General features: G+C 45.3%; 2 protein-coding genes across 4 annotated transcripts in view; one reads left to right on the top strand and one right to left on the bottom strand.

Moving 5' to 3' along the window:
- Nucleotides 1–1928: 1928 nt before the first annotated feature.
- LOC142573005 (putative ATP-dependent RNA helicase DDX43) lies at nucleotides 1929–4348 on the bottom strand. The gene has a single exon (XM_075682491.1). The coding sequence runs from the start codon at nucleotides 4045–4047 to the stop codon at nucleotides 2113–2115; it is 1935 nt and encodes a 644-aa protein (XP_075538606.1). The 5' UTR covers nucleotides 4048–4348; the 3' UTR covers nucleotides 1929–2112.
- Nucleotides 4349–4674: 326 nt separating this feature from the next.
- Nucleotides 4675–16447, top strand: part of mTerf5 (mitochondrial transcription termination factor 5) — a 64325-nt gene continuing 52552 nt past the window's right edge. The window contains exons 1-2 of one of the 3 annotated variants that reach the window (XM_075682494.1): nucleotides 4675–4973; nucleotides 10387–11094. In XM_075682494.1, the coding sequence (XP_075538609.1) occupies nucleotides 10760–11094 (335 nt within the window). In that variant the 5' untranslated portion in view covers nucleotides 4675–4973; nucleotides 10387–10759. The remainder of the gene's footprint in view (nucleotides 4974–10386; nucleotides 11095–16447) is intronic. The other 2 variants (XM_075682495.1, XM_075682496.1) reach the window with 2 other exon arrangements.

A 16447-nucleotide genomic window follows, 5' to 3' on the forward strand; every position in this document is an offset into this window, starting at 1 on the left:
GTGACACAAGGAGGATGTAGCCATCAAATATGTTGAAGCTACAGCACCCCATCTGCAACGGACACCTCCGTGTCCAGCCCACCCACTTAATGGATTGCAATGTAGTTGCAGCCAGCATACTAGAGATAGGGGAGGTTGCAAAGCTATCGCCGACTTTTTATAAGTCATCGTTGGTAGTTTCTGCCACAATTTCTTCACTTATTCACACACTGCGGCAATCCTGCACAGAATTACAGCAGGTGCTTAACAGTCGAAGAAAGCGGCACAACTCTCTTCAATACAGGGCGAAAAGTCACTGAAGAATTCCGACTAAAACTATCATTTCCCACTAAAGCACATGCACTTTGTTGGCATGTTGTGGTATGGCACAACATGTGGTGCACAACATACCACATGGCCTTCAAAATTTACACAGCTGCAATTTTTGTATAAAGCTGCTCTTGTGACAAGCATAGTTGAAACTTCACTAGGGAAAATTACACAACACAGCATTGCTTAAAACAAATGATGCAGGTATGTGGCAAAAATTGCATTACCTTATGAGCCATGAGCTGCACGCACAAGGCCACTCACAAGATAATCATAAATGACAAATAATTACATCAATTTTATGAGTCCCACAGTCACAAAGGAATTGGGAATTTTTTTTTTTTTAATTGCTTCCACTTCAGGGGAAGTCCCCACTATTATGGTCATAGCACAATTTTGTAAACACGTTAAACAGGCATTTTCCATGCACAGTGGCGTATGCATTGAATTTTTGCAGAGTTCAACCAAAGCACAAAACAGATGCCAACTAGAACGAACTGAAGTGCTTGGACATGGCAGCATTTCATGGCCCTTGATTTGATCTGCACTCAAGCATGCTTGCACATGCCTGTGTAACAGAGATCAATACGTAAAAAGCAGACCTCACCTCCCAGACATTCCAAGTGCAACTGCTTTTTCCCAGAGGGTCACAGCTGTAGCAGCAACGGAAATGTGCATTAGAGCTAAATCCAGTTCACTTTTTCACTTATATTTATGCACATCCTGTACATGTGGCTAGCTACAACCAACTGACCCTGCTTCAATGCAACATTGATGTGTTTAAAGCACAATGCCGACACTTCAGAGTCATGGCAATGTCAGCCATTGGAGATTTCCCGACAAAAATTTTTGTAAGCATGCACATACACAAGTGTGGCAGAGCATGGCAATTTGCAACAGCGCATGCACAATAAGTGCAGCATGGACATTTTGAATGAAGTAAATGAAATGTGTGGCAATTTCAGTGCCAAAGAGAAGCAACATGCAATAATTGCTTAAGGCAGTAACAAACACCTTTAGTCACATCATTCAAAGCATGCCAATGGCACCAACAGCTTACTTGTTTGCGAAAACACAAAAACTACTTTTCCCAAATCAGCAGATATTCTAGTAAAACAGAAAGCAAAAATACACCTTTAGCTTTGCAGAATGCATTCACTGATGGGCCAGTCAGTGCAAATTTACAATAAGGCTTACGGCGAACACGACACAAGGCATCAACAGGACAAGATGCCGTGTCCCATCTCCTTGTGTAGTGTTTGCACTAAGCCTTCTTATGAACCTACAGTTGTATCATGCTAGCCTACAATGTCTCACTGCCACATGAATTGCATGTGATGGATGCCTGTGTATTCGTGGCTCATACCACCTTGGCGTGAGTTTGCCAAGCGTGCCTCATGAGGTGTCTCAATTCCTAGCCAACTCTTAAACAGACCTTACCTTCACTTAACACTGCTTTTTCTCTCCTCCATGCACCAAGAAACAGAATGCGCTAACAAAGCACATGCAACATGCAAAGTGGCACCTAGAGGTGCGAATGCCGGCAGGCTATGTTGCACATGTCTAGAGGAGGAGGGCAATGTGCTCTCTTGACTTCATGCTCAGCGTAAGCAGATGCATGCAGCGTTATCAACGATTTATTCGCTTGTCAGTCAGTCATAAAAGAACTTTTCCCAAAATACAACATAGCAAATGATAAAGTCTTTGCATCGTAGTGTGAAGACTGCCACATGATGCTGATGAACATTTAAACACTGGTGATTCAGATAACCTTGACGACAGCATATCACAGCTATTGTCTCCTCACCAATGGTTGCGATGGCCACCACCCCAACTGCCACCTCCGCCGCCTCCTCTCCGGGAACCACCGCCTCGGCCACCACGGTCCATGCCAAAGCTACGCTCTTCCTCGGCACGGCGTTCCTTCCAAGCATCAAAGCGCTCAGCCATTGAATAGAGCTCAGTGGGGACATCTTGGCTGGCTTCCTCCAAGATGCTGATAAGCTCGCGAGCCTGCCTCCAGTTGCCACGAGTTATAAGCGTGATGGCTGTGCCTGTACGCCCAGCTCGACCCGTGCGACCCACGCGATGGACATACTCTTCCACGTTGCGAGGGAAATCGTAGTTGAAGATGTGTGTCACATCTTTGATGTCCAACCCTCGTGCGGCAACGTCGGTGGCAATCAAGATGCGCACCTTGCCATCCCGTAGATCGTCGAGTGCTTGCTCACGGTCGCACTGCTCTCTGGATCCGTGGATGGAATCGCAGTTGATGCCAGCCAGGACAAAGTCGCTTGCCAGGTGGTCCACAGTGGCCTTCCTGTCGACAAAGACAATCACTTTGTCTTGGGGCTGCATGGAGTCGAAGAAGGCCAGAAGCTGCTCCCTTTTCTCCTCTTCCTCGCACAGGATGACCTTCTGCGTCACTGTGTGCACTGCGGCAAGGTCCAAGGAGCCGATGAACACCTGGAATGGGTTCGTCATGTACTGCTGGGAAAGGCGACGCACACAGTCTGGCCAAGTGGCACTTGTCATGACTGTCTGCCGGTCAGGCCTTATGTCCAGCATCACCTTCCGGATCTGTATCTCAAAGCCCATGTCCAGCATGCGATCTGCTTCATCCAGGACCAAGAAAGTAACAAAGTTAAGGTCGATTATCCTGTTCATGACGAGGTCGTTCAGGCGGCCGGGCGTCGCGATGACGATTTCCACGCCAAGGTTGACGGTCTGTATCTGCTCTCGCCGACTGCCACCGCCGTAGATGCACACACACTTTATCCCTCGGTAGTGGTATTTCTTTGCTTCCCGCTCAATCTGCTGAGCAAGCTCGCGCGTCGGAGCGAGAATCAGGCACGAAGGACCTTTCCTCTCCTCTCTCGGAACAGGCTGGCTGTCGATGTGAATCAAGGCTGGTAGCAGGAATGTCAGAGTCTTCCCTGTACCTGTCTGTGCGATTCCAATGAGGTCTTGACCTTGCAGTAGGATTGGCCAGGCCTGGCTTTGTATTGGAGACGGCTTCGTGAACTTGTTTTTGTAGATCTCGTCCAAGATTTCTGGATAGTTTGAAAACGCCTGCTCGAATGTCTCCACAGGGTTTGTTGCTACGTCTGGTGGCGGCTCATGTTCTGGGCCTAAGTACTTGACAACTATATTATTGTTGGCTGCCCTGAAGGACGCCGCGTCCCCTGCAGACATGGACGCAACTTGACGATCTTCAACGTAAAAATTTTTAATTATCGGCGCGAGGGAGGCCCAGCGCTTCTTCGTCTCTTCGTCGCTCTTGGCAAGCAGCTTGGCCCAGTCAAGCAAAGGCGGCGGTTCTTCGCTTTTGCTGGTGCATGCTGGCTCTTCCGGCGGATGGACGATCGCGTCGATGAGCTCGCGAGCTTTGCGACGCGCCTCTTCAGCGCCCGAGAGTTCGATTTTGGTTTCAAAGTAATCTCCGTCGTCTTTCTTGACCCAGATGTGCGCACCACTTGAATCCTGAAGCTCGCGGATCCGGGAACCACCTTTGCCGATGATCCTGGCAACATCCTTTACTGGCACCGCGATCACTTCGGAATCCGGGCGAGGCGCATTGGGTCGCTCATAGTTATACTGGCCACGGCCCCTACCAGACGTCACGCCGGGGTTGCCTCCTTCGCCGTAACGCCTGGGTCCTGAAGTCGGCTGCGAAGGCGGAGGAACGTATTCGTCCTCAATCCACTCGTAATCTCCATTCTTCGAAGCGGCGTCCATAACAGGGGATACAGCGTTCTCTGGACGAACGACGGTCGTTGTGCGAGGCCCGTCAGATGTACGCCTCGTGGGCACTGGCCGCTGCCAGCAAGATACAATAGGCCCACTCAATATAAAACAGACCTGGTGACAACGAAATGTTTCCAGGAAAAAAAATTTGCTCAACAACAGCGAGCAGGTCGACACAGACGCATTCGCATAAATGAATGGAACGTGGTTTCACGAGAGCGCCGTCCGGCGCAGCACGTGCTGAGAGCGCGGGTCCGCGCCGACAAAAGGCCACCAAGAAAAAGTGGTATTCATCCGCCCGTCTAATCACCTTCGTCAGCACCTTATACGTAACATGTAGTACGCAATCATCCAGCGGACGGACTACTTTCAACACAACGACAGGTGCCTAAAGAATGGATAGTAGACCAATGTCATTGACATCAATTCACAAAATATGGGCACTTGCAGTTGTGCGCGCCGCCACCAATATGTCTTCACCAGCTCTAAATCGAAACACAAATGAGAGATTAGTTTATTTGCGTACGACAGGTGGCGTTACAATTTTTTATTTGCAATTTCTTTTTTTTTTCTCACACATGTGACAATTTGTTTCGCAACGTAGACGTTGGGCCCGCTTGCCGTTTCGCGGCTCGCATGCTCGTCTGCTACGCTGTGCGCGTCTCGAAGTGAAATAAATCATAATTCAACCCGAGGTTTCTTTCCTAATTTGTTCCGGCTACCACAGCCTCCTCCTCGAGACCGAGTATTGTGACGGAGTATCTTGGTAAAATATCTTGGGTGACTCGAGCGTCCGCTACCGGCCAGCCATTTCTCACGAACAGTGGTGAGCCGTTCAGCGTTTATTCTTCGTTGCACCATAGGTGTTGGACTCGTGGACAGTAGAGTGGAGAACGGACTCGTTGAGACAGTTTCCTGTAAGTATACATGTGCAAAATTGACGTTAAAATAAACATGTCGAAATGTGGCATGAGCTCGCAAGCAAGGAATGGATGCGCTTACTTTTGTGCTTCATAACCTCCGTGAAACTGTCGCCTGACGTGTGCCCTGCGGCATTTTCCTCTCGCCTTGTGGGCGTGCATGAACTTGCACTCCAACGTATCCCAGTTAACAGCTTTTAGTGTTCGATCTTCACATACACGCCACAGTCAAGTAGTAGCGTTGCCGCAGGAGTTTGCAATTGGCGCGCAGATTCATTTGTTTTGTTTGCTTTCTCGTTGCGTTGTAGGATGACGCCTGTCCCTGCATATGTGCATCCTTCTGTTCTGTTCGCAGTTCGAATAGCCGTTGGTAAATGCAAATGTCCACGTAGGCATGAAGCGGACTGGTGCAAGCGGTCGTAGCATTCGAAATAGATCTATAAACGATGGTTGTGTCCGGCTGTACCGGCGTCCATGTGGCGTCGACTGCCCGGGAAATTTAAAACTGCCACTTGTCTTGAGCGTGATCGATCAGTATGTTGCGGTTTCACCAAGCGCTTTGCGTATCGTATTGTAGTACGTTCTTTCTTTGAAAGTGTTCTACGCTAAAAAATAAAATCGGGGCTCTTACGTGCGCATGGGTCAAAACCACGACCTGATCATGAGACTTGCCGTAGTGAAGGGAGATTTTGACCACCTGGTGTTTCTTAGCGGGCACCTAAATCAAAGTACACGAGTGCGTTCGCATTTCTCTCTCAGTGAAATGCGGCCGCTGGGGCCGGGATCCAACCCGCGTCCTCGGACGCAGCGGCGCAAAGCCGTATCATAGAACCACGACCTACTGGAACTCCAGACCTGCACAGATATCGGGCTTCTATGGGAGCCACTTGCGCCCGCTGTCATTCAACCGTTGGCCGTTGGTGTCGCTTTTATAACCTGATCGTCTTGTTTAACTGAGGCGGGGGTGCCCTTTATCCCCGCTGTTGTTTATGATGTACATGGTGAGGATGGAGAGGGCGCTAGAAGGAAGTAATATCGGGTTTAATCACTCTTACAAACAGGCAGGTACAGTAATATAGCAGCAACTCCCAGGTTTATTTTATGCGGACGACATGGTGTTGCTCGCTAACAAGCAAAGTGATTTGCAACGTCTGTCTAATATCTGTGGACAGGAAGGCAACAATTTAGGTATGAAATTTAGTGTTAGAAAATCAGGTGTTATGGTATTCAATGAAAACAGTGAACAGACTGTGGAGAAACAGGGCCAAGAAATACCTCGGGTAACAGAATATAAATACCTTGGTATATGGATAAACGAAGGCAATGGATATATGGAAACACACGAAAAAACCATAACAGTCAAGGGGAAGAGAAGTGCAGCCATAATGAAGCACAGAGCGCTATGGGGATACAATAGGTACGAGGTCCTCCGAGGTATGTGGAAAGGGGTAATGGTTCCAGGACTTACTTTGGGAAATGCGGTTGTTTGCTTTAAATCCGGGGTACAATCAGGACTCGACGGGAACCAAAGGTCAGTGGGTCGCCTCGCATTGGGTGCTCGCGCGAAGACTACAAATGAAGCTGTGCAGAGTGATATGGGCTACACTAGTTTTGAAGTGGGGGAAGCTCGCAGTAAAATTTAGTATGAAGAATGGCTGAGGAATATGGAAGAAGGTAGATGGGCTGGGAGAGTGTTCAGGTATCTGTACACGCAAAACATTGATTCACACTGGAGGAAAAGAACTAGGAAGCTTACCAGCAAGTATGCGGCCTGTGGGGTGGGCAACACAGCAACAAAGAAGGTCAAGCGGAAAGTCAGAGAGGCTGAATTAATCTCATGGGTGGCGGCAATAGAAAAGAAACCTGCCATGAGTAACTACTTAAGAGGAAAAAACGAAATCAGGAAAGAAACTATTTATGATAACTCAAAGGAAAGCTCATTACTTTTCGAAGCGAGATCGGGATGCCTTAGAACACGCACCTATAAAGCGAGATAAAAGAAGGAAGAAGAAGCATGTGCTCGCTGCGGTAAAGCTAGGGAAACGACGGAGCACATTTTATTAGAATGTGAAGACGTCTACCCAGTGGTCAATTTAGGCACCACTGGCCTCCTTGAAGCCCTTGGGTTCAGTGGGAGCAGTGGTAAAGCAAACAGGTCCGCAATAGACATTAGTAAGAGGCGATTGGAGGATTGGTGGAAGAAAAGTACAAGATGTACAAACGCACAGTTCGCAATAGGGGATCAGAAAATTTAGACGTGGTAGTTCATAGTGTTTTTTTTTTTTTCTTTTTTCACTAGTTAACCTAGGTAGGATATTAGGCAGCATAGTAGCGAGAGCTTGGTGACGCAACCCACCGCCCCGTTCCAAAGGGGACGCTCATAACATCCATCCATCCATCATCTTGTTTAACCTAGGTAGTGCATTAGGCAGTATAATAGCAAGAGCTTGGTGACGCAACCCACCGCCCCGTTCCAAAGGGGACGCTCGTAACATCCATCCACCCATCGGTCTGCTACTCTACGGTTGATTGGTGCGACATTGTAATTAGTACGGCGGCTGTTGTGTTGTGACGAACTGCTTGCCGATTTTTGCGAACACAGTGACGGCGATGTCTCAAGGCGTTGATCGGTTACTTGGCTCCGAAATTGACTGCCCGAACCTGAAAAATGGCGGTGCACGCAGTCCACTGCTCTCTAATGTAGCGTTAAATAGCCACTCCTATTGTCTTTTTCAGGCAGTAGGAAACTGCACAGATCTTGCACATTATTATAAGTCACATTGTTTATAGAGTTTGTAAAGTACGCAACAGATTCATTGTATACATTGTAAAGTTCACTTCTGCACTCTTTAGAAATTGGGTACCACCATAACGTTCGACAATAACACGATTACCACTGATTTCAACTATTAAAAGTTATCCATGAATGCATCGAGAGTTCAAAAAGAGAATTACGCATACAGCTTCACTATGTATGTTTCTTTCGCACCACCGTTATGCTGCCGCCGTACCACGCAGAAAAACTAGCTTTGCAGTTTGAAAAGAGTTCTGAGTTTGAAAAGGCCTGCAGTGCAGCACGTTTTAAAGCACTGGGATCGCTTTTGCAAGCTTTTTACTGTGCTAGACATCCAACAAGATTAAAGACAAGCTATGCTCACCTTTCCTTGAAGCAGACTATATCAACGTATTGCACATATCGGGCACAGAACTTACTTGTGAATACTTTTGCTAGATCATCTGCCTTTCACTAAGGCACGCAGCAGTAAATACTAATGTCATCTATGACATTAAGCTATTTGTAACCAACTTAAAGAAGCTAGATCATCCTATGAATCTTTTAAAACAATTTTCCAGTCTCTTACAGTGGCTAGGAAAGGGAAATTTATGTTGTCTAGCATTGCAGCTGCCACTAACCTTACTTGCACCGCTCCTCCTCCTCTGATTTCGATATTCAAATGCAACGCGCTCACAAATTTTTGTTTTCTTTCTGTATTTGTGAATTTATTCATTTACAACCAATACAAGCGCTTTGTGCCTGCCGAAATGGCAGCACAAGTGCGAAACAGATCACAGAGGCAGACAACAGCGAACAGGTTACAACTAGTGCCACTGTGCTCGTGCGCTCTGTCCCTGGCAGCAAAAGGGGCGAATTAGACCAGGCATGCTGGAGCAGGCAGATCTATGCAGGTCTGGAGTTATCATGCAAAGAACACCTATGGGCTCCTGACACTGCTCAGGCGACACGTCGGATGGATGGATAGATGCATGGATGCTATGAGCGTCCCCTTTGGAATAGGCCAGTGGTTGCGCCACCAAGCTCTTGTTATTATATTGCCTGATGTCCTACCTATGCTAAAAAGAAAAGAAAAACCCCACAAAGAATACCCACCGCCAACTTTCTGAACCCCCTATTGGGAACTTTGTTTTTGTACGCCTCCGTTGTTTCCCATTTCTCTGCTTTTCTTTCACTAGTCGTCCTATCACCTCTTACTAATCTCTACTGCGGACATGTTTACTTTCCCCCTGCTCTCGCTGAACCCAAGGACCTAAGGACACCAGAGTTTTCTAAATCGACCGCTGGGCAGATATCTTCGCATTCTAATAAAACATGCTCCATCATTTCTCTAGCTTTACTGCAGCAAGCGCATGCTTCTTTTTCCTTCAAAACGTTTATTTAACTGCGCGAACAAGTGATCACTGAAAGAGCAGACAAGGACAGGTGCAGTCCTTGTCTGCTCTCTCTGAGATCATTTGTTTGTACAGTTAAATAAATGTTTGCCAATATGCACCAACTCACCCAACAACAAGTTCTTCTAAACTTTATTTCTTCTTCCTCGTATCTCGCTGTATAAGTTTGTGTTCTAAGGCATCCTGAGCTCTCTTCAAAAACTAATGAGCTTCCCTTTGAGTTATCATAAATTGTTTCTTTCCTGATTTCGTTTTTTCCTCTTAAGTAGTTACTCATGCCAGGTTTCTTTTCCATTGCCGCCACCCTTGATATTATCACGGCCTCTCTACTTTCAGCTTGACATTCTTTGTTGCTGCGTTGCTCACCATACAGGCCGCATACTTGCTGGTGAGCTTCCTAGTTCTTTTCCTCCACTGTGAATCAATGTTATTCCTGTACAAATACCTGAACACTCTCCTAGCCCATTTACTTTCTTCCATATTCCTCACTCATTCTTCATAATTAATTTTACTGTAAGCTTCCCTCACTTCAAAACTTGTCCAGCCCATATCACCGTGCACAGCTTCATTTGTAGTCTTTCCATGAGAGCCCCATGCGAGGCGTCCAACAGATTTTTCCTGGGACCCTATGAACGACTGCATCATGCGCCACTTCTGCAGCCCCTTCTGCAGCCGCTTCTGCAACCTGCAGCTCTTCAAAAAGCTTGCAGTGAGTAAGACTGTCGGCTTGATAAAGGCTAGATAGAGGCTTGATAAACTAGAAAAGAGCAAGAAAGAAGACTTGTGGCGATGTTATATTGAAGTTCTCGCATCAGCTTGCCGTGCTGTCATGTATTTTGAGAGCCTCAGCATGAGCCAAGTTAATTTTTTATTGATAATGATGGGCTACATTGCATTATAAGGAGTCTGAACTTGGCTAGTGTCAAAAAATTTTAATTGGCCACAGTGGCGCAAATAAGAAAAACTACTTTGATACCCATTATGTCAAACTGACATACTGGCACAGGGGCTAATTTCAGCACAAAATTTGAAAAATAGAAAAATGGAACTTCAATCTTCATTTTTTCTTGTAACTATCAATATATTATGTACCGTGAAATTAGCAAAAATAGAGTTCTGAAACAATGCTTTAGTCAATCGAAACAGATTTAGTGTGTCTCTTTAGTGTCCCTTTAACATAAAAAGAAAGTGATATATTATGGTTGATATATTGTTATTGCAGTGCCCACAGAAGGAGACACCATGAGCTACAAACCAAGCAATTCGCAGCTTTGTATATGCTGGTTTCAGACATCAACAGAAGAATGCTTCAAAGTAATTAAATATATTCAGCCATAAGCATAGGGCATTAAGGAACACGCCACGTGTTTTATCATTAAATGAGGGCCCACACTTACTCCATCTCAACTGGCACAGAAACCAAACTTTAAAAGAATCTTGAGTATAATGTCTCAAAAACACTTATCTGATTATCAGTTCTCTGCCTGAGCATGAAACTTGTCGAGCTGCTCTGCAAAATAAATGGTAAATATAATAGTGACCACTACGGCTGTGTTTGCACATGCGAAATAAATTGAGAAGACCCTTTGTGCTGTATGGAACTTGCGCTGTATGCCTGCAATTGGTTTGCAATTGTAAAGCTTGTGGGAACTAATGCTCATTCAGGCAGTGGGCATAGAAGCAGCAGCGACATCACAGCCAGGAACAAGGTAGAAGTGCAAGACAGTACTGGCCACGGACAAATTCTCCTGTGCTCAGGCCCAAGTTATCTCCACATTGAAGCCCAATGGGACACCCCAGCTAGCTTCAGAATCAATCCACAAGGCCTCCAGCGCAAAGCTGTTGGAACATCTGCTAGGGACATGGCCACGGACACTCGAGCACGGTGCGTTGCGAATCGCCAACACCAGCAGCTGCTGCTTCATTCAAGGTATTCGTGTGTCTCTTACGGAGGCCAGTGGGTGCTGCCATCTGCAGAATCACAAGGAACCACTGCTCTCCATAGACTATGGAGTTTGTTGTGCAGCTAATGTCCAACTATTTTTATTTCTTTTTGAAATGGCCAAAGTAGGGAGTGCACCAAAAATCTCCCAATTCAGCATGGCATCACATAGAAAACGTGTACTATTTATGCATTTGTTTTCTACTAACTGGCAGAAAATTTGGAATTTGCAATTTTTGTTTAATTTCAAAAAACAACACTACTCAAAAAATAAATAAAGCAAATAGTTTACATCAGATAAGTGTCAATATTGAGATTATGAAATTGAACATGCACTTGAAACTGAAGAAATGCAAGCTTTGAACATGTGGGAAGACCTGTAGCGCTGTGTGTAGGCATACGCACAGTGCATGCAGAGCCACATGCAGTGTACGTAGCCACGTGGGTATATACAAGAGTAGATTATCTGAATATTTAAGGAAAGTTGAAAGAAGCACCTCGGAAGGAGGAAATGTTGAAGGAGAAGAAAAAGATGAGCCAGAAATAGCTGGCGACTAGGCGAGGCAGAATAGTCTTATGTGGTGTTTTAAAGGAGCTTTCGTAAGAAAATCAAAGCATAAATTTATGCTAATCTCGCACTGTCTGCTAGCACAGTCAATCCCGATGGCAAAGTATTTCTAACGCAGTTACAGTGAGCGCTATGCGGGTGTATCTGCGAGACATTTTGTGTACCTCTCAAGGATGACGTCTTTAATGTATAGTGCACCCTAAGTAATTAAGCTTTGCTATGGGCACCCTCCTACAAATTTCCATTTTTTGCTAGCGCTGTTCCATTCATCTAAAGGCGCTTGGTGCCTTTTTGCTTTTTTGACAATTAGTAATTGTTTGCCATATCATGCCCCCCCCCCCCCCCCCCTTTTCTCTGCCCAGCTGCTACCCCTGAGCTCTGCACCCAAGGCAGTTCCCCCCTGCTGATGCCACTGTTGCTATTGGCTGGTAGCTCAATCAAGAAGGGTGTTTGGATCAGTGCTCTTCTTCTTACTATTACTGTGTATATTTATTGACGCATTTTATTAAACAGGCTGAAGGAAGTGAAAATTTACATTAGGATTTCGATAAGAATTGTGCACTTCCGGAAGTACAACTGCTACGCCATCCCTGGCTGTCGTTTGCCAACGCTCAGCCGTGCCCGCACATGTGGGAATGAAAATTTGGCCACACTGCTTATCAGTGTCGTAGCCATCGGTTCTCGCTAATTTCTATTAGTTTTGGACACTCAACTAGCCTCAAACCACACAAAACTTAAGGTCAGAACATGCATACGCTTGCCAGCGCACGATCACTTCTGGCCGCTCCTTGCTAGATAGCTTTGCAGACTTCATTTCGTTTTGAGCCATTGATGGCACTTCAAAATATGCAATTTGGATGAGGCTACTATCCGTTGGTCAAGCTGGTGCAGGACAAAGCCGGTACATACCATGTAGCACGACCAGATCGGAGCACATGAGCGCAAACACGCACTCCAACCCTGTCATGCAGATAATAAACATTACACTATACTAGCTATACGCATTATAGTTGCATGTAGCTGCATCTGCAGCGTGGAATACGTACCACGGCCACTGCAGCCCGCTTGCTGAGATTGGTACGACTCGCTGAGGACAACCGTGTTCAGTGAAATCTCAATATAACAAACTTCATGGTACGCCTGCAAGTTGTTCGTTATTCTGAAAGGTTACTATAGTGAAAGCCCGAAAATTAATAATTTTGCCCATCGACCTCTCAGTTCTCACTAAATGAGCTATCCCCGAAAGCGTCGCTGTTGGCTCTTGGCCTGTGCTGTTGCTATTTTCCATACATTCCGCCATCACGCATCATGGCTCAAGCAAAAAGATGCTGATGCCGAGAAAAACATGACAAAGAAGCAGCTCCATGTCGCCTATAAGGCGTTATGCTGTCTTCTTTTTTCCACATTCCTTGCCATGGACACTACAGCTGTCTTGCTTGAGGTGGCCACGGATAACAGCTATTCCAAAATGCAAGTGCGTGTAAACAACACCGTCCAGAAAGTGTGACTGTTTGGCAGCACCGCGTGCACAGAAGTTACATTACTCTGTGCGCTTAGCTGGGACAACCGAAGAAAAGGATGAGAGAAGGAAGACACACGCCTCTGTTGCTAGGTGGCACTTGTTTGGGTGGAGCATGCACTTGCAAAACCTGATACATCGTTGCCTCCGTAATAGAAAAAAAGTCCTCTTTGGACATCTTTTTCTTCTGCCGTCCTGTCGAGTTCTCCGAACCGACGCGCCACGACGTCTGCTTTCTGCACCTTGTCTTATGCTAGCCTACTGTTCCGGCTGCCATGAAGTATACACAGAATATTAGTATGTAGTACTGAGGGGTTGCTAACGTGACAGGGAAGGTAAACAGCAATCGTTATTCTGAAGTTCGTAGTACTGAAATATTTTTACATCGAAGCTATAAGCAGTCAATAGGAGATTCTGAAAAGTTTGTTAATCTGAAAATTTAGTTATTGTGGTGTTTGTAGTAAAGACAGATATCTTTGGGTGATGCGACTCCAGGCATGTGGCGAGCCGGCATGAGCACCAACATCATATGAACAGGTTGTCTACTTACCAGTGTGCACATCCTAAATGTGCCTTGACATCATGATCGAAGCTCGTTAATCTAGGAATCCTTTCAACGCAAGTACAAAATCCAGCATCCATCGATTAGCCGATGTACATGCTGCCAGTGTACTCACACGAGCAAACTTAAAGATCACATTTGTTCAACCCTCGGAAATTGTGTGATTGCTTTAGAGATAAGTGCAAAAAAAATGTGTTACACTTGGTGCAACAATACACAGCTGCGCACAGCTATCTAGTACATTGTTGCACAGCAATGTGATGAGACACCACGAACGCCGTGAACTCAACCATACGCTCAGGAACAGCTGCTGAATAGTTTGGCATGTTGTAGGCACCAAAATCAGATGTAGTGGTGCCTACTTGAAAATTCAGAATCATATCTGAACTGCATGCCACAGTGGCATTCAGCAGGCTTAAAATTGTGGGCACTGCCCCCCCCCCCCCACCATAGCCTTCACAGTGCAACCCATTAAAGAAGGAGTGGAAGCACCATGAAGGAGTTCAAAGGCGTTGTCTGATTGCCAATAACTCAACTTCTGCTTAACACGCACAGTCAAAAGCCTGTACTGCGAAATGACCTGTATAACAGTGAATTAATGATGTCCTGGCTAAATTCCTATCTTTAATGTGTTGTGAACTTCTAGAACAAAGACCTCTAAAACGAATTTGCCTGTGCAATGAAGAAAGTTAGGCCTCCCCTGCCGCTGGTTTGTTGCTTTGTAATGAATGCCACATAGCAGTGCCGCCACTGCTTTTTACAGATGCCACCAAGGTGCGCTTGCGCTGGTGGACGCATTAGTGATGCACCTGAGTGTTCCAGTTTCCTGCTGCACTGCTACACAAATTGTTCAACTCATACACTGATTGTTTTAGCGCATCAGTGGCCACCACATGTGACAAATGCGTCACAGCTGATCACATTGTGATGATCTCATCACGATTGACTGTGTCTTGAATGCCAGCTAGGGTGGAAACTACACAACACTCAACGAAGGCAACAGGTAAAAAGACCCTCTAATACACCAAGAATTTAGACGTCAAGGGAGACATTAGTGGCATTCAATGGTCTGTAGCTTTACATTGCGTAGCTCCTGTGTTTCAATGTCGAACAACCATATATACTATGCAATATGGTTGGCTGCAGTCGCACATTCTGTCAGAGAAGCTGTGCACAAAAAAAAATTAACGACTTATTTCAGTAAGTCTCTCTTGAATTCATGTTAAATAAATGTTTTCTTTTCTTGAATGTGCTTTGCCTGCTCTAGTGCAAGCGGTATGGTGCGCCACCTTTACAACAAAGTGACCTGTAGAACGAAAAATTTTGGAGGGCCTGATAACTTCTTTGTAAAGCCGTTTGACTATATTTATAGAATAGTGTATTTCAATGTCAAGTGCCTTTGTCGACTTCAATAAAATGTTGTTCAGGGCCTCTTTAAACATGGTAGGGCTGTGTGGGAATGCTTACCCGTCCAAGCAGCAGGTAGAACAGCTAGAGTGGAGTCCGAAAGAGGAGTCCCACTGCAGTACACACCTCCTACATGACTCGTTTTGACGGTCCCAATACGTTGTATCACTTTATTGATTCCGTGCTAACGCATTACCGTCGACAGCCATCGTAAGATGGGTCCTGCCGCAACTTTTTTCTCTCTCTCTCTGTTCCCTTTTTGTGTAGCCGTCATTTTCTGTGCTGATAAAAAGAATGCATCAATTTCAACTCCACCAGCTTTCCACCTTGGTGGTAATATTAACGCGGAATGCCTGTTTATTTTTTTACATGCACACCGAATAGTATTATGATCTTGTTAATATTAAATATTATTGGTCTTGTTTTTGGGGGTGACAGTCTTTGTAAGGGAATCTACCACGGCATTTGCAGCTGAAGCTTTCTGTTAAGTTTAACTCTACGTGAATTACAGAATGGTGATAGACCGCCGAGAGCTGATGCCTCTGTTGTTACTGTGGAGAAAGATGCAACTTTCCAGAATAGCCTTGGTTCACAAACAAATAAGCAAGCAGGCCAGAGATTGAGGAGACAGTGTACCGTGCCATTTCAAGCATGCTTTAATTTTCTATTATTTTGAGAATGTCCACCGCCTTTTTGCTGGTTTATTTGTTCTCCTGATTCGACTAGCACATGCCTTGCAGATCTCAAAAAAGTTCAGTGAAGTCAGCGTAATACAAATGTGCATGATATAGTGAGACAGGGATTGTTAACGCTTTTGATGTGTTATGTCTGAGAACCAATCCATAGGTCTAACCCCTGGATGAACTAATGTATATGGCACCAAGAAAGAAAGCGAAGGCGATATGCATGCATGATGTCTGGGGTTAACAGTTATTCTGCTATCTACATGTTGGCTACTACACTATACTTCCTGTTCACATAAATGTAATGCTAATGTGTCCAAATAAAACAGTTAGTTTGCCCTCTTGCATGTGTCCTGTTCTTTGTTTTACATTATAAAACAGTGCTATAACTAAGACCATACAGCATTCTGTAAACTTGTTGGTATGCTTTACATAAAACCTGTCAGGTCTTGCAGTTCAACTGTTATTTCTTTCTCTGCACGATGGTGCATATATCTTTCCCAACTTATTGTCGTAAACACAGCATCCTATTTTCACAAACGTCCATTTGACAGAATTTAGAAAAGAATTTGACGGAAAAGTATTCCAATGACTATCTTCTT

Source organism: Dermacentor variabilis, chromosome 2 (genome assembly GCF_050947875.1).
Source record: "Dermacentor variabilis isolate Ectoservices chromosome 2, ASM5094787v1, whole genome shotgun sequence".
NCBI classification, from domain to species: domain Eukaryota; kingdom Metazoa; phylum Arthropoda; class Arachnida; order Ixodida; family Ixodidae; genus Dermacentor; species Dermacentor variabilis.